We start from the raw sequence: 20,000 nt of genomic DNA on the forward strand, positions 1-20,000 counted from the left end.
AAATATCGACAAGATTTAAATTATTGCTCATTTCGACTATGCTCTGGATGACATTTTTCCTGCTGCTGATATCTTTCCCGCCTTTTTTGTCAATATTTTCAAGAGGACAGTTAAAATCTCCCCCCAGTACAAGATTTGAATTTACATACGGTCGTAACTTTCTCGTTAGTTGAGTATAAAAATCGACCGGAAGATTTTGGTCATTAGGAGCATAAATATTGGCCAAACAAAACTCTCCGTCTTGTATTGTTACTTGTAGATTAACAATAAGAACTCTTCCGTTTCGGTCACAGGTTGTGCTGATATTTTCACCTTTTACCGTTGGTCTCATGAGAGTCATCACGCCTCTGCTGAGTTTTGAGCCATGGGAATAGAAAATGTCGCCTCCCCATTCCGCACGCCAAACGTCTTCAATTGTTTTATCACTATAGGTTTCTTGTAAAAAAAATTACATCATATTTGCCGTTGTGAAGCCACCGAAATAAATTTCTGCGTTTGATCGCCTTGTTTATACCTCTAATATTAAGAGACTGAATACATTTTAGGTTCATCAAAACATGTACACTTTAGCTCCGACACTTGCAATGCCGCAAACAAATACGCTTCATCCAAAAGGTGTGCCAGACCAAAATACTACAAAGGAACATTACACACACTAAAACAACCAAAAGCGTACACATAGAGATAAAGCCGTTATGAGGCTTGCTGAATGGAGGAGAAATTGTTGTAATACACCAAGATTTATGTTAGTTTAATTTGGGTGTTCTCCTCCACAATTCCCCGCGAATGAATTAGGATTCAAATTTTAAGAGTTGAAAGACAACAAATGAAAAGGAAAAAAGCCACAAACTTTGATTGTAAGCGAGTTCGGACGAAAAGAGTGACTAAGAGTTAACCAAACTCTTATGGCTACAACCTTTAGCGAAGAGAGAGAGAGAAAAAAAAAAAGACTACCATATTAAATGTTATCTAAATCCTCCTGACTATAAATTCTAACTGGATGGTCACCTAATGATAATTTCATAAAGATTTTACCGTCCATTGTCCAAGCACTGTGCCACTTCTTGCGCTTTCAGACTTTTGCAAAGAGGTGACGACGCATTCTTGTCAAATTTTCGTTAATGTACACAATGCCAGCACCTTTAAAAATCTGGCTCATATTTTGATTCTTTAGACTTTTGCGAACTCCATATAACTCCTTCTTTGTGCGATATGACTTGAATCTAACAATAATCGGCCTGGGTTTGCTTACGTTCCTGCCTGTAAACATTCTGTGGCAAATGTCGATATCATCGCTTCGAATGGTAACATTGAGAGCATTTGTCAGTTTAATAAATTGTTCAGCTAGGTTTTCCTCTGGTTTCTTCGGTATACCGTGTATTTCCAAATTGTGCTTGCGGGTGTACTGTTCGAGATCGTCAATTTGATTAATCGCTGTCCCCAAGTCGGCATACAACTGATCCCGCTCTTCGTTAGCTTTGCTTAAGGTTTCCTTCAAGGACTTCACTTCTCTCTTGAGATCTTTATTCTCAGTCGCTAGTTCCTCCATTTTATTTATATGGAACTCCAGTGACTTCTGAAGCTCATTGTACTGTTCGCGAATGACTTTGTTTTCTTCTAGCAGTTTGTTTGTGTTTTCCTTGATGTTGTTTAGAACTTTCCATATCTCATCTAGTTCCGCCATGTTGGATTTTGCAAATTTCACAGATTTTGCCGGCGGCTTCTCGGATTCCGGAGAGCTATTATCACTGCTTCTTTCCACTCTTTTACCTTCCCTTTGTTTTCCGTATCACCCATTCCTTAACGACAGCGGGGAATATATGGCGGACTACGAAAACATGCTGCTGTCCGCCATTAGACCAGGTCCAGTCTCCACAAAGGATTTGTTGAGATCAAAAAGTTCCCAAAAACGACCTGTACTATCAACGATTAAGGATCTAAAATGAACATAGGGAAGGCGTAAGAAGTCTAGATTGTTAACAGTCCCCTATTGTCCCGTTTGATTGTCAGGATCAAGCGCAAAATGCGAGAAAGAAAATGAGAGATAAAGAATTTTAAAGGCTTTCTTTAAACGTAGAACCTGGGAATCGAAGAGTGGGGAACGGGGAATCCCTTCAATAGAAATTTTGAAAACGGGCAATGTCGAAATGAGAACAAAGGAGGCCAGTGGAAATTTTATTAAAGGTAGTGAGTTTTAATAGCAGCTTACATGTGCAATAAACAGATCAGCAGAAGCAAACTTTCCAAATGCGTACTTTTTGACTTAAGACATTAAAATTCACCCTTTAACCCACTGTCGCTTTTAAAACTGTGCGATAGTGCAGCCGGTAAGCAAGATGGAGAAATAACTTTGCAGTCGGCTTGCCTCACCTGTCGACATTTCCCCGGCTTATTTGCTGGGTAGTAACGGTGAAACGGTTAAAGATAATTTTGTCGTCGAAAAAAAACCAAACTTGTCTTTTAGGTTAAAACAAATTGAGTGGAAACTGACATTTTACTGATATGTGATGTGATCGCAATTATTTATCTATTGCAGCAGCGTTCTCTGTTTTGCGATGCTGATCCCGATCCATAGGCAGTTTGATAGGTAGAGAAGCTTGCTGAATCGGCTTTCATGAAGTCGATCTAAGAGGGAACGAAAACACTGATCAATATATAGTTCTTTTTGCCGGTTTGCTCAGGCCTTGTGGATTTGCATGGTGTTGTGGCTCGCGCGCTTTCGAGTTGCATATCTAAATTTGTACCTGGTAATAGTTTTGACTACATCTGCTCCCGCCTGCAATAATGCAGATGGCAGTTGAGGTGTGTGCTGCACATTGTGATGTCTTCATATTATTTTACATGTAATTAGGTAGGTAAATGAAAGTGAAAGGAGCAAGGAAGGAATGAGCAATAACAAACAGAATTAATTTTTAATTTCTATCAACGTTTATTTGATACACTATCAATTGAAAAGCAATAGGTAAAACAGGAACAGGAACATTCAATGACTAGAAGACAACATTTCGGGGTAATCGTTCGTCATCATCTTTTTGACCCATATAGTTCTTCCCATGGTACTTTGCAATACCATAAAATAGGAACAAAACTCGCTTATTATATTCGGATCGCTGATTTTTATTATATATAAATAAGTGTTGTAAAAATTATCTAAGATTGTTTGAAAATGTTAATACTGAGACTATACTTTTGCTTGCTGAGGTTGCAGTTTGTGGCCGAGTCTGTTTCCCCTGTTTCTGATTTCATTTATGTCTGACAAATCGTCGCCACTGTTTATGATTTGTGCCTGAAAAATCGATTTCTGATTCAGGCAATGTGATTTTCTATCAGATACTGTAATCTTTGATTTTCAAAGTAAAAGGAATCGCTTTAAATATTCGAAAATTATTCACCTTCAATCGCTATGCTGAACCTTCGATATCGGTGCTCCCTGTGAGTTTCTGCCTCGTGACTCAATTTAACCAGAACACCTCGCGAACTCGGTGAAGCATACCGATACCATCTTGCGTGCCCGGTTAAGTATTACCGATACCAACTTGCACGCTTTGTTGAGCAAATGGAGATTTCTCTCCCTTGTGCAATATCTAACAATTTACAAATTCTCCCTTTTTACGTGGGGGCCTTCTAGGTTTCCCCCATGCAGAGGCCAAAACCCCTCGGGGGCAATTAGTGGTGCGATACACATGTAACGGCCATTTAGCCTGATGAAGCCGGCCGGTAAACTCGGCCGAAATATAGGTGAAAAGGAAAAGTGTCTTGTTTCTCTTCACATGTAGGAGTTGACTACCGGAGCTGGAATTCACAGTTAAGGTCCGCAGAGTCCTATAGGCTTCGTGACTGTAGGACCCTCAGGCAATTTACTTTATTGTCCCATGGTCCAAAACTGTGGCATTCCGTGCCTCTAAGGATCTAAGCTCTCCGCAATGTATTAGGAAATAACACCGCTTTTAAGAAATACTTGGTATGATCTCAAAATGTTTCCTAAAATTCTAACACTTAAACTCAACCTGTCACGCGGACGGTTGTTAGAGAAGTAAATTATCGTTTGCTAGATCTAGTCTTCTTAGAGGATTCCCTGTCTTTGTTTATTTAAGTACATGTAGTAGTCATCTCGGATTATTGAAGTGCGTTGGACAGTCGCTTTTGCGGATACCAGCATCAGTGTACTTCTCGAGATATTCTCAATAAGCGCCGAAAACTATGACTCATGTCACAGGATTAAAATACTGTGCCCTTGGCTAGACTCTGAATCATAACTAAGTGCAATATCTTTTATTTACGTATAATAGGCCCCCAAGAGGACATGTCGGGTTAGTAGTAAAATAATAAACCCAGAAACATCGAAGAAAATAAAAGGAATCGAGTAACAATGGCATCGAGGATGACATGTTGATCATTTTTGAGTTCACTTCTTAATTCACAGCAAGTTAAAGCGCAAATTGCTGGGGTTAAGATGATTTAAATTTTGAACCTCTAGCTCGAATACAAGAATATGTCTTGTCGTAATAATGGTTTGACGCAACTACCATTCTTCAATTTATCAGACCAAGAATTTTGTAATTTAATTGGTTCCTGCACCCCCAGCCTGTTCGAAAGACTCGGTGATAATATTGATCTTTTGAATGTGCTCCCTAATCCTGACAAACATGATGAAAGGGGTTCTGACCTTATGCTTATTCCTCCATGCTCAGAATACTACGAAACCTCCAAATTAAATAAGTTAGTCAATTCATCTTACAGCTCAAAGATTTGTTTTAGTATATTCCACTGTAATATTAGAAGTCTACCAAAAAATCTTCCTATCTTAGAAGATTGGTTATACTCTTTAGAAAAAAACCTGACATATTAGCCATCTCAGAAACAAAGCTGAACAGCAAATCTATAATTAACATTGATATACCCCAGTACCATTTTTTTCACACTGACTCTGAAACAGCTGCTGGGGGTGCCGCTCTTTATATATCTAACAATTTAAAAGCCATAGCCAGGGCAGATATAAAGTTTACTATGCCTCTAGTTGAATCCTGTTGGGCAGAAATTATTGCTAACAATAACAAACCGAATATTATTATAGGATGCATATATAGACATCCTTCAGCTAATATGCCAGGTTTCACACAAGAACTACAAAATATAATCAATAGTTTAAGTAATAGCAAACAACGTGTCTATATAATAGGACATGTAAATGTAAATTTCCTGAAGTACAATGAGCATGCTAACACTGAAGATTATCTTAATATGCTGTACTCTAACAATTTTCTCCCACTCATCACTAAACCCACTAGACTCACAGATCACTCTTCCACCTTAATTGATCATATTTATACTAATGCTCCCATTGAAAATACTACTTCTGGTATCGCTCTAGCTGACATATCTGACCATTTGCCTGTTTTCTGCATCTGTAATGCACCCACTTCTAAAAACAAGCATACAACATATTAGGTGCGGTTACACTAGACCTCTTGCCCATGGGGAACCTTGGGGTTACGGCTTGGGTTGGGTTTACCCTGGGTTATGATCGACTCCCCATTTGCGGTTACACATTTGGAAATTACCCAAGGGGAAGGTAAGCAAGCGTTGGCCTGTTTTGGTGGGAAACGTACCTTTAAGATAAGACAAGATGAGATTTATTAGTTTTTCCACTAAATGGTTTTTGAAAAACTAATTACAGTACAAATTACATTAAAATTAAGGATCTAAAAAATAATAATAAACATCAAAGATCTGCATGTAAACATCGAAGATCTACATCTGAACGACAAACTTTTCTTTGGCTTATTTTCGGTAATTGTCACGTCGGCGCTTCTCTTAAACTGTCCACCTCAATTAAGTTCAGCGATTCATCGCTTCATTTTAAGAAGGCAACAAAGACGTCGACTTCAGTTACGCTTTCTCTAGTCCTTGCAACTCTCCAATTTATAATTTAGACGTCGACTTGCTGCTGGCCAGAAAAGGCGTGCTTGTCTATTTCCACGTCCGCAGTTGTTTACACAGTGCATCACAGCATGTATTTTCCTCGCGTTCGGCAATCTTGTGATTGGTTAAGCCGCTTTGGGGTTTTGTTAACCATAAGACTTACACCTGGAACTGTCATGGGCAATTCTTTTGTTCTTTTTGTTTTTGACGTATCCATGGAAATTTCCCACAGGAAATTTTCCTTTGGGCAGATCGGTTACACATAAAAAATTGCTTCCCCGTGGGAAAAAGCCACTTACCCAAGGGCAAAATGGCTAGTGTAACCGCAGCTATTATAGAGATTATAGTAACTTCTGCAAAGAACAATACTTAGCCGACATCAGTCAAATCAAGTGGCCAGATTTATACTCCACCTCCACTGATCTCCATGAGATAACTTGTGCATGTATGAACAAAGTGAAAGATATTGTCAATAAGCACGCCCCTTTAAAAAAAGCAACCAATTCTAAAATGAAACAACTTAACAAACCTTGGTTAACACAGGGGCTTTTAAAATCAATTAAAAGGAAACAAAAGATGTATAAATCACATTTTTTCAGCAAAAATTCAATGAAGATAAAAGAGGATAAACAATACTCCAATCTACTTAACAAAATGAAGGCTAAAGCCAAAGATAAATAATATAACCAATATTTTCAGCTGTACAAAGAAGACCTGAAAGAAACATGGAAGCTTATTGGTACAATCATTAAAAGGAAAGCTAAAGTTAAATCAAACTGCTCTTCTAGGATCATAAGAAATAGTAAGATCTATACTAACGAACTCGATATTGCTAACCAATTTAATCAGCACTTCACTACAATTGGCCCTACCCTTGCTAGTGCGATTAACCCTATCTACGATAACCCCACCAAATACATACGTAATAACCCCGCAAATAGTTTTTACTTATCAGCTGTCACTGAAGAATATGTGGCTCAGTTATTCTCAAATCTAAATGAAAGAAAGGCTTCATTGGATATTCCTAACAAGTTAATAAAACTTGCTAGCCATGAATTATCTAAACCTTTCTCATATATTTACAAACAGTCAATCGTACAAGGTATTGTGCCTAATGTACTTAAAGTTTCAAGAGTAACTCCAATATTCAAATCTGGGGTTGCAACAGATCCTGCAAATTACAGACCCATAGCAGTTTTATCACCATTTAGTAAAATCCTAGAAAAATTGGTCAATGATCAGCTTATCTCATTTATAGATAAATACAATATCTCTTTCAAATACCAGTTTGGGTTTAGAAAAGACCATTCTACTGAGCTTGCTATTTTAGAAATAACTGACAACCTTAAAACCTCAATTGACAACAATCTCATTACATGCGGGGTCTTCCTAGATTTCTAGCCTTCGATGCTGTCAACCATGAGATACTGCTAAGCAAATTACATAAATATAGAGTACGTGGAAAAGCTCTAGATTGGTTCACAAGTTACCTTAGTAAAAGAACTCAATATGTGAAACTAGGTAATGTTGAATCTGAATTTCTCCAGATTGTTTGTGGAGTTCCTCAGGGATCAACCCTTGGACCACTATTATTTCTTCTGTACATAAATGATCTTGCTAACTCTTCAGACATGCTTTCCTTTCGACTTTTTGCTGATGATGCTAATATCTTCCATGCTACTAAAACATCAAAAGATCTTGAGGCAGTTATGAACTCAGAACTTCAAAAAGTAGTTAACTATTGCAATCTCAATAAGTTGTCTATCAACATGAGGAAAACAAACTTTATGATAATAACATCTCCACAGAAGCCAACTATACACAATATCAATATCTTAAACATTGAACGCAAAACTAGTATCAAATATTTAGGCATTTATTTAGATGAGCATTTGAATTGGAAAACTCAAATAGCACATGTACAAGGCAAACTGACTAAAAACCTTGGAATCCTAAACCAACTAACGAAATACCTGAATTTAAAGATGTTACGACAATTGTATTATACACTTATTTACCCTTATCTTAATTAAGGCGCAATGTGTTGGGGCAACAATTATCAGACTAATTTAAATAAGATCTGTACTAAGCAAAATAAATGCATCCGTAGAATTTTTTTGCAAACAAACAAGAGCCCTCTTTCCCATATTACCAAATCCTTGAAGTTTTAAAATTTGAAAATATTGTTAAATTCAAAATCTGCTCACTGGCATTTAAATTATACAACAATCCATCAACTGTTCCAGCAATCTTATATAACTTTTTAACGCCTACAGCAACTGTCCACTCCTATAACACCAGAAATTCTGCTAAGCTTTATTTTTACCGACCACAAGTTAGAACTAACATAGGCAAATTTACTTTTAAGTACTCTGCTTCTGTCATGTGGGAAACTCTTCCCTTGGCACTAAAAAAAGCAAAAACATTTAGCAAGTTTAAGAAACTTTATAAGGCCCACCTGCTCTCCTGTCAATCAAATAATGTATCTTCTGTTTAATGGTCAAATTTATAGCACGTAACTATTTAATAATAATAAAGGAGCTTGTTTAAAATATTATAATAATAATAATAATAATAATAATAATAACTGTCTTCTTATATTCTTTGTGTTTGTTACCGCTGCTGTTGTTGATGACGTGTCGTTCTTTCCTTTTGTTTTTGTTTGTCGTTGTTGCTGTTGTTGTTGTCTGTTTGTTTGTATGTGCCTTTTAATTTTTCCCCCTTTTGCTAAGCTTGTCCTGTATAGATTTCTCACGTGGTTTATACATGTAGCTATATACATGTAATTTTTTTCTGTACATTAGTCCTAGGCTCTACAAATGTTTTTTTCTATATCCAAGTAAAGCTCAGTGTCATTTCTTCGTTTACTTAAAAGTAGGTGGTGGTCAACTAGAAAGCCTTCGCTACTTTGACCACCACACACATTTTATAACCTGTACTGTAATTATTTTATCTTGTAACCATGTGTTGTGACTATACTTTTCTTTCTATGTTAATGTTATGTAAATAGTGTGAAATAAATGAACCAATGAACCACTGTTATGAGCTCTACTTTTCGTGTAAAATAAAGTACAGTAATATACAAGAGAAAGACTTGCGAATCACCAAATTCAGCTTGTTATGACAGTGGTCAATACTGACTAACAGCTTGATTCGGCGCGCTTCTCCACATTAAAACAAAAAAAAAACTTCGAGGTGCACCCACGATAAACGTTCACTGAAGTTAATACCTTTCGGGCGGGTTGGTATCTGGATAGGAGACCATCGAATTATATTTACGCCGTGTTTTTCCTTGACGCCATAAGTATTGTAATGACTGTATTTTCAATCGGAATACTCACATTTAACGGAATCCTGAGCATTCGTCACTTTAGGAGACATACCGCAAACGCTCTAGTAAGGCCCTCTCTTATAAGACCTCCGATAGCCTCAGTCTTGTTTAGACCTCTCTAATAAGCCCCCCTTCACTCCCCTTGAATATTGTGCAATAAAAATACGTGGCAAAATATGGTTTTAAAAGCTTATTTTACTCTTCAGTTTTACAGTGCTAACTTCAAACATCATATGGGCTACTTTTTGAGCTTTCTGGCCAAGTTCTGATTTCAACTTGAGACTATTTCAGGACATTGATAACTGCTGTATACTCTATCCTAGATTTATTAAAGCTTGGTGATATAACTAGAAGACTGGTATTTTGACTCTCAAGTTTTTACCAAGCCCCTTCGCTACGAGTCCCCGGGAAGGGAGAGGGGAAGGGAGTGGGTTGAGTTGGGGAGGGCTTATTAAAGTGTTTACGGTAACTCTGGGAGTGATCATTTGTTATTAAGCTGACGTCATATAGTCACCGATGCGGAACTGCCAGTCTAAAAATAAACCTATTTGTGAAAACGCCGTTTCACAGACGCTGTATGGAAGTTGCACGCTCCAGATGGGCTCCTGACTCCGTATAGTCGACATTTGATGTATCAATACATGTATGACGTAATTCAAGATGGCGCTGAGAAAAATGAAAAAACCAATATACAGGATGCCCAAGATTAAAAATTACGTTCCCCTATTGTCGAACGCAATTATCACTATGTTACAAATTGCTATATTATTTGATAATCCCAAAACTGTCTAACAATAATTTGAAAAAAGTAAACAATGCTGCACGAAGCGAGCCTAGATGCTTTAACAAGCAATAAGGGTTTACTGCAGACATAAAAAAAAATACCATTTCGTTTTCCTGTGCAGGCGTTTCTATGCGTTGACTGCCGATTCAGCAAGCTTCTCTACCTATCAAACTGCCTATGGATCGGGATCAGCATCGGAAAATAGAGAACGCTGCCGCAAAAGATAAATAATCGCGATCACATCACAAATCAATAATTAAAAATGTCAGTTTCCACTGAATTAGTCAACCTAAAAGACAATTTTTTTTTTTTTTGCGACGAAAAATTTATCTTTAAGGTTTTCTCCGTTACTACCCTAAAACAGGCTCCAAGGCAGTAAATAGGGCGCGGAAATGTCGACAGGTGAGGCAAGCCGACTTCAAAGTTAGTTCTCCATCTTTCTTGCCGGCTGCACTATGGCACAGTTTTAAAAGTGACAGTGGGTTAAAGCGTGAATTTTAATGTCTTAGCTAAAAAAGTACGTATTTGGATGGTTTGCTACTGATGATCTGTTTATTGCAACCGTAAGCTGCTACTAAAACTCAATACCGGAGATGATTGTCACACCTTTAATAAAATTTCCACTGGCCTCCTTTGTTCTCATTTCGACATTCCCCGTTTTCAAAATTTCTATAGAAGGGATTCCCCGTTCCCCACTCTTCGATTCCCAGGTTCTAAATTTAAAGAAAGCCTTTAAAATTCTTTATCTCTCATTTGCTATCTCCTATTTTCTAGTTTGTTATGTGGCATTTTCTAGTTTTTTATCTCGCATTTTTTATCTCGCTTTTTCTATCTCGCATTTCTAGTTATTTATCTGGCATTTTCTATCTCGCATTTTCTAGTTTTTTTTTTTATCGCGCATTTTCTATCTCGCATTTTCTAGTTTTTTATCTCGCATTTTTATCTCGCTTTTTCTATCTCGCATTTCTAGTTATTTATCTGGCATTTTCTATCTCGCATTTTCTAGTTTTTTTATGTCGCATTTTCTAGTTTGTTATCTCGCATTTACAGTTTTTTTTCTCCACCCGGGATTCTTCCATAAAAAAAGTGTATCGTGATTACATGAATTTTACACAACCAGGATGACATCATGTGGGCATGTAAACAGTTAACCGAGACGAAACTCAACCCGGGGCGAATTTCGTCCCGGGATAAGATCCCTCGTGTAAACTGCGCCATTTATCTGATCGAGAATGTAACGGTATGGTTGGCGGCTGGCCTGATAGGCCTCAGTAAGAATTTTGATTTTTATGATCTCCTCCCAAATCATACGAGTGTGACCCGGATTTCATGTTAAGTACTCCCTGTTGTTAATATTATTTAGTCCATAGTTTTATCTAAATGCTAGTAAGTTCTAATGCTAAGTCCTTTTCAATTTTTCACTACATAAATTTATCGAAAATTTATATTAAAAAAAGGACTCTTTTGGATGAATTATTATGCTCCCTTGACTCCAAGCTGAATATACTTGAGATTACTGAAAATAAGTTAAGTGAGAAATCTCTGTTTCCAATGTTAATATCAAAGGCTAAAACGTTTTCCACGTTGACTCACCAACAAACGCAGGTGGAGCTCCAGTTTTATACATAGCCAATAATCTTAAAGCTATACCTAGCCCTTACATTGGATTTAACATAGACCTAGTTGAATCTTGTTGGGCAGAAATTTATTCAAGTGAAGGTAAAAGGAAAATGATAATGTAGATTGTATTTACAAGCATCCTATCTGCAATTTAGAACAGTTTTGTAATCAACTAAGAGAGGTGTTTGATCACTGTAAATTTTATACACTAAAGACGATTAATTTTGCATTTATGCAGAAGCATAATTATGTTTATGCCATATACACTATATTGCTTTCTGGCCAGGTTAGAAACGGGAGCTCCGCTTTTAGGCTTGGCTAAATCTATATATTAGATATGCTTTTTACTAATAACATCCTGCCGATCATTACTTAACCTACAAGACTTACTGATCATACAGCAACACTCATTGATCATACCTATACAAATTCTTTACAAATTTTTACTGCAGGAATTCCGACAGTTGATATAACAGATCCTCCCAATTTTCTGTATAATTAAAACCCAGTCCCCAAGGTATACTAAAAGAAATTTTAGAGATTACTCCAAATTTAACACTATATTTTTCTAAGGAGATATAAAACTGATTAATTGGTACGAAATTCTCAACCCAGATAAGAACCTGGATGAAAAAGTGCAAGAGGCAATCAGTACCCTGAAAGAGATTATAGCCAAACGTGCGCCTATATATCAGCCAGGCTAGCCAAACTAAGCAAATCATGGCTCACTGAGGGTATCCTAAAATCAATGGAAAGGAAGCAGAAAATGTTCTGTAAAGACTTGCAAAAACTTCACAATTTAAAGAATACAAGACAGGCTGACTACTATACATTATGCAGCTGTTTTTCAAGTATAAAGACAACCTCAATGGCAAAGTTGGAAACTTAATATTAGTACTACTATTAAAAGGAAACCAAAACTCAAACTTTCCCCATGAGAGTTATTCACAATAATAAGAATTTTACACAGGAAAAGGAAGATAGGATGCTGCTGTACTCTTCACTTTTTTGCAAATATTTGACCAACTCTAGCAAAGAAAATCAAATCTCAGTGATTGTATAGACCCTCTGCATTGCATAAAATCAACACCATCAAACAGTTTCACCTTGCTCCAGTAACCCAAGCACAAGAATTCACTTTATTCGCTGGGGTAAAAGAAAATGAAGCAGGTAGGTAGTGTATCCGATCAAGGAAATCACATTCTAATAGCAGTCATTTCTTCATTCAGTAAAGTAGGACTACGGGAAAGACTAGTATATGACCAACTTGTGTGTCTGGAAAGAGAATGTCTACTTATATGTTACAGTTGCCAATACAGAATCTTTCCTGAAAACCATCACATTTGGTGTACCGCAAGGTTTCACAATAGGGCCACTGTTGCTTTGCTATACAGTAACGACTTCCCCAGATCTTCAAAGAAATTAGCTGCGTCATCTTTGCAAACAAAAGAAAAATCCCGACACAGTACAATGCACTATTTGAAATCCTAATGTTAAAAAAAAACGTTTAATTTGAAAATTGGCTTCCTGGTGCGTAAAATACAATACCAAAAAGAAAGAAACACCTGGCCTGCTTTCTAAGATTTGGCCGAAACCGGCTTCTGCAGTCCATAAATATAATACGATGTATGCCGCTAATCGAAATCTGCACAGACCATCTTCTAGGACTAACTATGGTCTCGCAAGGTTTGGTGTGGTGGTATCACGAAGCTGGGAACCAGTTCCTATTGACGTCGTGTCTCCCTTACACCACTTGGCATGAATGACTTTAACTTAGTTATTATTTATTTGAAATATTATTATTATTATTATTATTATTATTATTATTATTATGATTATCATTATCCTTTAATACAGTTTAGTTTCGCCAGAGCTTTGTAACTAGTTATATAAATATAACTTTCCACTCAAGTAACTTCACTGCAGTAGCAAACTCGAAAGCATTGCTTCTTTGGCTGCTACGCACTCTTTCAATGCAATGCAATGCACAATTCAACATGATATGAACATACACTGTAGCTCTTTCTCTATCATAATATTTCTAACTATTATTGCGTATTATTGTAATTTAAATAAGTATGAATAAATAAACTGAATTGAAATGGATCAAAAATATATGTATGGCTAGTTTGGGCTATGAAAAGCATTTACAAACAAGCGACATTGACAGATACAATAACTTATTGTTATTGAAGGTACCAATGGTCCAAACGCTACTCAGAGTTTACGTATGTTGTTTATGTTTATGGTTGGGTCTGGACCGAGAACAAGTCTTACTGCTTTTGATTTCTTGCAGCCCCCACCTTCCCTGGCTGGAACTGTACAATTGGCAATAAAACCTCTTCGAGCATATTGGTTCAATGGACTGACCTCACAGTTCTTCTTAATCGCCAAGTTCGTCACTTCCTGGTCTTCTTAAAGTTAAACGAACATAATGGCAGCTACTCAGCTCATCAGTTTGTAAATGGCAGCGACCCTGGCACAGAAATAACTGGACTCATGGCTTCATCAATTTACACAGTGGTGGTTTTTGGAATTGATAAAATGGGGAACCCTTACAAAACCACAGACGTGCAAACTAGGACAGTGAATGGTATGAAAATCATTTTACATTCCGCTTTATGTATCAATCAAATACTAGACTATAAATATGTACAAACTAAATGAGAATATAAATAAATAAATAAATAAATAAATAAAGCCCAAAAGGAGAGGGCGCGAACGGCACTCTCAGACCCGTCCGAGGCGCCCACCCATAAGAATATATGTAAAAAATAAATGAACTTACTGTGGTGGCACGGACAACTCTATGAGATAGACCACGTACAGGCCAGATCTACATCATGAACTGACGTTAAGAGGGACATAAAAATGTATATCAAAAGGGACTTAAAATAGCCCGGGCTAGTGAACCTGTCGGGGATAGCTATACTACATACAGTGTTCTACAATCGTACAATACGATTAAAGTATGAGTCTTGAAAAGTGCAAATCTTGCAGGCCGTTACCGTGAGATAATACCCAGCTGTCTGGCCGCGACGCGTACTCGGGTGATTACTAAAAGTTACGTTATTACTAACATTTATATCAGTGTAGCCATGAATGGACTTACAAAGGAATAAAATGTCTTTAATTTCTCTGTAATAAGCAAGAAAGCAAGCTTTAGTTCATTTGGACACTATGTGTGCATGCCAGTTCCTTTGTCATACAATATTTTGTCGCACGCTAGTACGTACTGAACAAGTATGTTTTTAGCTTTTCTGGATATTTCTTGGAGATCCTGTTCTATCACGGCTTTTAATTCGGCCTACCTATCGTGGAGTCCAGGCGAGATGTCTTTTCGAGGGACAGGATATATCTTAAAGTGGTACTACGACCAAAAAAAAAAATTGTTTTTCCTTTGTATTTCAAAACTATGTTAGCTAAACACTAACTCACCCAAGTTTTAAGTTCTGATTTTAAAAAGACATCTGTTTATTTTAGCTGGAATTTTTTTTATTTATTGGTCCGCCATTACTAACTTTAAAATCTTGAGAGAGCTGGGTCGAGGAGAAAATGACGTCAAACACTTACTAGTTTGAGAATGCAATGCGTGTGTACGCGGCCTAATTAATATGCAGCACGGGAGTTTCGGGCTCTCAGACTTTTCAACCCGTGTTTTGCATATATAAAAAATTGCGTTCACAGGCTGAAATTTTAAGCTAGTGAGTAACTGACGTCATTTTCTCTAGATCCAACCCTCTGAAGTCCAATCGGCCAGTTTTGAACGCGAGAAATGGAGGACCATGAAAGGATAAAAGATAAATGGACTGACGATAAAGGAAGCTGAGGACGAAGGTGATAAGTACCTGGGCATTCTAGAGTTGGACAAGATTAAGGAGAGGGAAATAAAAGGCATATTCCGAACAGAGTACTTAAGGCGGCTCAAACTTGTCATGAAATCTCTGCTCAATGGTAATAACAAGATCAAAGCAGCAAACACTTGGGCTGTGTCACGCATGAGGTATCTAGCGGGAACAATTAAATGGAATAAGGAGGAACTTCAGGAAATAGACAGGAAGTCTAGAAAAATCATGACAATGAATAAGGAGCTACACCCTAGAAGTGATGTTGCTAGAATATACGTACCCATAGAGAAGGGAGGAAGAGGCCTGATCAGTTGTGAGAGCTGCGTGAGGAGAGAAGAGAACAATTTGAGTTGGTATGTGAAAAATAGTGAAGAAGCATTCATTACTCAGGAAAGTTGGAGATAGCAATGTAGTCAACATCTCGGAGGCTGTGGACCCAAAGGTGTACAAAATGAATAGGGAGTTTAAGCAAACCACTACTGCTGGTGCTAGTACGGATGCCATGACTGAAAAGGTCTGGGGAGAGTACGTCTCGGTGGTCTGCTAGATTTTAAGTTCAGCAAAGCAAAATACTAAGAAACATGAACTGAGTTTAAAATATCTTTTATTCAGTTTCTCACAGCCGAATGGCTTCGCTCAAAGGACGATGGCCGTTTATCGCCTTGCTAGGAAGAACAGATTATTTCAAAGCGAATGCCATACGCTTTGTACAATAACAACAATTTGATGGATGAAGTATATAATTTCAGAGACAAATATCTCAAAGAATATCGAGTGAAGAACACAAATATACCGATACTCAAAGAAGCAAAATAGCATCGTATAGTATCCATATATAAAGCACATATATTTCACTTGAGTTACTTCGAAACACCTTGGCCAAAAGCAACCTTTACACAATCTTTGAATTAAATTGACTTTAAAGGATATAGTATCCAATGGAATTCTTAAAATGCCGAGATGTCCTTTGAAAAGGGCCAGAGAAGCGAAATAAACCCGACGTAGTAGACACTACGCCAAAACATCCCGACTTACGTAATCAAATTTCACGCTACGGCTGGATGCAACCGACGTACATGCGCAGTGTCTCATTTTGGGGAAAATTTACTTCCGGCAGCCGTATCAGCGCCAGCCGTAGCGATTTGCTTAAAGTCCCTAATGACGAAAAAGAGACGGATAATGAATGGAAGCAGAAAAGAATGCATGGGCAGTATCTGAGAGAAAAGGAAGGGATTGACTGGGATAGAACTTGGCAGTGGATTGCAAAGGGAGATTTGAAAGGATTTACTGAGGCCCTGATATGTACCGCCCAGGAGCAAGCTTTGAGAACGAATTATACAAGATTTCACATCGATCACACAGTAGAATCCCCTTTGTGCAGAATGTGCGGAAGTAAGGGAAAAACGGTGGCCATGTGGTGAGTGACTGCGGTAAGCTGGCGTAGACAGAATATAAAGGAAGGCACGATAACGTGGCACAGTATATCCATTGGCAACTTTGTGGTAAATGTGGATTGGAAAGAGCTAGTAGCTGGTATGAACAGAAGCCGGAGGGATTGGTGGAAAGTGAAAACTTCAAGATACTGTGGGATTTCACAGTCCAGTGTGATCGGAAAATCGAAGCAAGAAGGCCAGACATTGTCTTTGTTGATAAGAAGGAGAGAGAGGTTGCCATAATTGATGTTGCTATCCCAGGTGATGATAGGGTGAAGGTTAAAGAACTTGAGAAGGCAGAAAAATACCAGCAGGAAAAGAAAACAAATTGCGCTTACAAACATTTTCATTTTATACTTGATGTTTTGTATGCTGCAACATACATCATCAGAAGTGACGGTTAAAACTGCTACACAAAACTTTTAAAACTTGAGCGAGGCAATGGTGACTAGTTACAAAGTATTATAGCAAAGTCTGATGATGTATGTTGCAGCATACGAAATGTGAGTATTGTTATATCTGGTCAATCATGAACAAGTTTATCAAGAGCTGGAATACAGAACAGCTTACGGAACCGAACCTGAACAGAAAAGCAGAACTACACTTTTTCAGCCCTACTACGCAAGTGCACCGAACCTAGGACCCCGGATATAACATCTCCCCCTTCAAGGGAAGCAGTCACTTAATCTCAACTGAACAACTGTTCTTTCAACAACATTAAAGTCAGCTAGTGTTTTCACTTTAGTTCATAATCTCGCAAATAGATGGGTGGACCCCGATTGGTCCTTGTGGGATAGCGTTTTTCCATATTAGTAGGTACGGAAATGTCACATGAAGAACTTGAATGAGCTCTGAAAGTATCATCACCAGTGACAGTTTCTGGAATGTCCAACTGGGAACTAGGCAGAGTTGTCATAGCAGTGTCAAGATCTGAATGAGGCTTGGAAACTCTCAGTGTTCGGCTGTCCAAAGGAGAAGGTTTACAGCTACCTGCTAAAGGAATTTCATCTGACATCGAAGGAAGGTCATCCGCCCCTGAGGTATCCATAAGAGAAGGCATTTCAGGCAGCTGATCAATCACTGAGTCATTGGTCGATGGAACTACACCTACAGGTCAGCTAAGGAGTTGATCAACATGCCGTTTCCACAAAGAACCGGACACATCAACTACGTAATGTCTTGAACCAAGAACTTCAGTAATAACACCTTGCATCCATTTCTCTCCCCTCCCATAATTATGTGCTAGGACAGGATCACCTGCATTGAACTGGCGCAGGCCTCTTTTTGCAGTGCGACTTATCATGGTCGTATATTGACGAGCTTCAACATGTTTTTCAACAGAAGGAGTCAGTAAATCCAGACGTGTACGCAATCTCCTACCCATCAGAAGCAGTGAAGTAGAATGTGGAGTGTTTCGATAAACCAACAAGTATTTGGCAATTACAGCAGACACGTCCGTTTGAGTGGCCTGGGCTTGTTTTATTGCAGACTTCAAAATCTGTACCACTCGTTCAGCCTGACCGTTGGTGGATGGTTTGTAAGGTGCAGATGTACGATGCATAATGCCATTGTTAGCACAAAACTGTTCAAATTCTGTTGAACTGAACTGTGACCCATTGTCAGAAACAAGAATTTCTGGAAGACCATGCCTACTGAAAATGTCACGTAATGCAGCGATGGTCGCTGAGGATGTAGTACTGGTCATTTTCACCACCTCCGGGTATTTGCTATATGCATCAACAACAACAAGGTAAGTACACTCACCTATTGGTCCAGCAAAATCTACATGAATACGGGACCATGGCCGTGCTGGGAAGATCCAGGGATGAATTTGAGCTGTAGGGGGTGCTGATCTCAGAGACTGGCAGGTGTTACACAAGGAAACAGTTCTTTCAATATGTGAGTTGATGCTGGGCCACCAAACATAAGACCTGGCCAATGCTTTTAGCGGGAAATGCCATGATGAGTGTCATGTAATTCTTCCAAAACTTTCTTCTGAAGCGAAGGAGGTACAATAACACGAGTGCCCCACAGTATACAGCCCTGTTGGGTAGTCAACGCATCTCGTTTGCTCTTGTAAGGTACAAGTGTAGGATCCACAACACCCGGCCAGCCACTAATAACATAAGTGTACACTTTGGACAGCACTGGATCGACTTGGGTCTCTTTCTTGATCATGTGACTGGTCACATTGGTTACAACCTCAGAATCCAAGAAGTAGCATTCAACATTCTCACACTTGGGTGACCATGTCTGAGGTAAAGGAAGACGGGACATGCTGTCTGCATCAGCATGTGCAACAGTGCTCCGGTACTCAATGTTGTAGTTGTATGAAGCCAGGATAAGGGCCCACCTTTGAAGTCGAGCTGCAGAATGAGCAGGAATAGGTTTATGTGGTCCAAAAAGAGTTAGCAGTGGTCGATGATCTGTTAAAATTGTGAAGGAACGGCTCAGAGCCTCCTTTTCCAATTGGGAGTAGTTTTGTTAGGCACTTGTCAAAGTACAAGAAGCGAAGGCCACGGGTCGGAATGGCCCACCAATCTTGTGAGACAGAACTGCTCCTGCACGGTAAGATGAAGCATCACATGAAAGGAACAGGGCCAGAGTGTGATCATAGTGTACTAATGTCTGAGAATTCAGTAACAAGTTCTTTGCTGAATTAAATGCATCTTCTTTTGGACCATCTCCAAGGGGTATCTTTCTTGAGCAGATTGTGAAGAGGTGCCAGTACAGTGGAATGATGTGGCATGAACCTTGAATAGAACATTATAAGTCCCAGAAAGGACTTTAATGTGGTAATATCCGTAGGCATTGGAGCATCACGGATGGCTGCAAGTTTATCGTCGGTAGGATGTAAGCCCTCTCCATCGAGCTTGTGACCTAGGTAAACTACTGATTGCTGAAGGAATTTGCACTTGGTCTTGTTCAGTTTGAAACCTGCAGAACGAAGACGTTCCAGCACAAGAGAGAGGGTGCGAAGGTGATCTTCTGGGTCAGTTCCAGCCACAAGAATATCATCCAAACGACTTACAGCTTTGGGAATGTCAGACAGCAAACTGTCC

At 38.5% G+C, this 20,000-nt stretch overlaps 2 protein-coding genes across 2 annotated transcripts in view; one reads left to right on the forward strand and one right to left on the reverse strand.

Annotated features, from left to right (window-relative positions):
• The window catches only part of LOC138026960 (MAM and LDL-receptor class A domain-containing protein 1-like), a 226,196-nt gene that overhangs the window by 116,608 nt on the left and 89,588 nt on the right, over positions 1-20,000 (forward strand). Inside the window, exon 33 of the mRNA XM_068874440.1 lies at positions 13,954-14,250. Coding sequence (XP_068730541.1) covers positions 13,954-14,250 — 297 coding nt within the window. The remainder of the gene's footprint in view (positions 1-13,953; positions 14,251-20,000) is intronic.
• On the reverse strand, positions 1,073-1,684 carry LOC138027440 (uncharacterized membrane protein YttA-like). The gene has a single exon (XM_068875007.1). It carries the CDS (start codon positions 1,682-1,684, stop codon positions 1,073-1,075), a length of 612 nt encoding a protein of 203 aa, XP_068731108.1.

Source organism: Montipora capricornis, chromosome 12 (assembly GCF_036669925.1).
Source record: "Montipora capricornis isolate CH-2021 chromosome 12, ASM3666992v2, whole genome shotgun sequence".
Lineage (NCBI taxonomy): Eukaryota > Metazoa > Cnidaria > Anthozoa > Scleractinia > Acroporidae > Montipora > Montipora capricornis.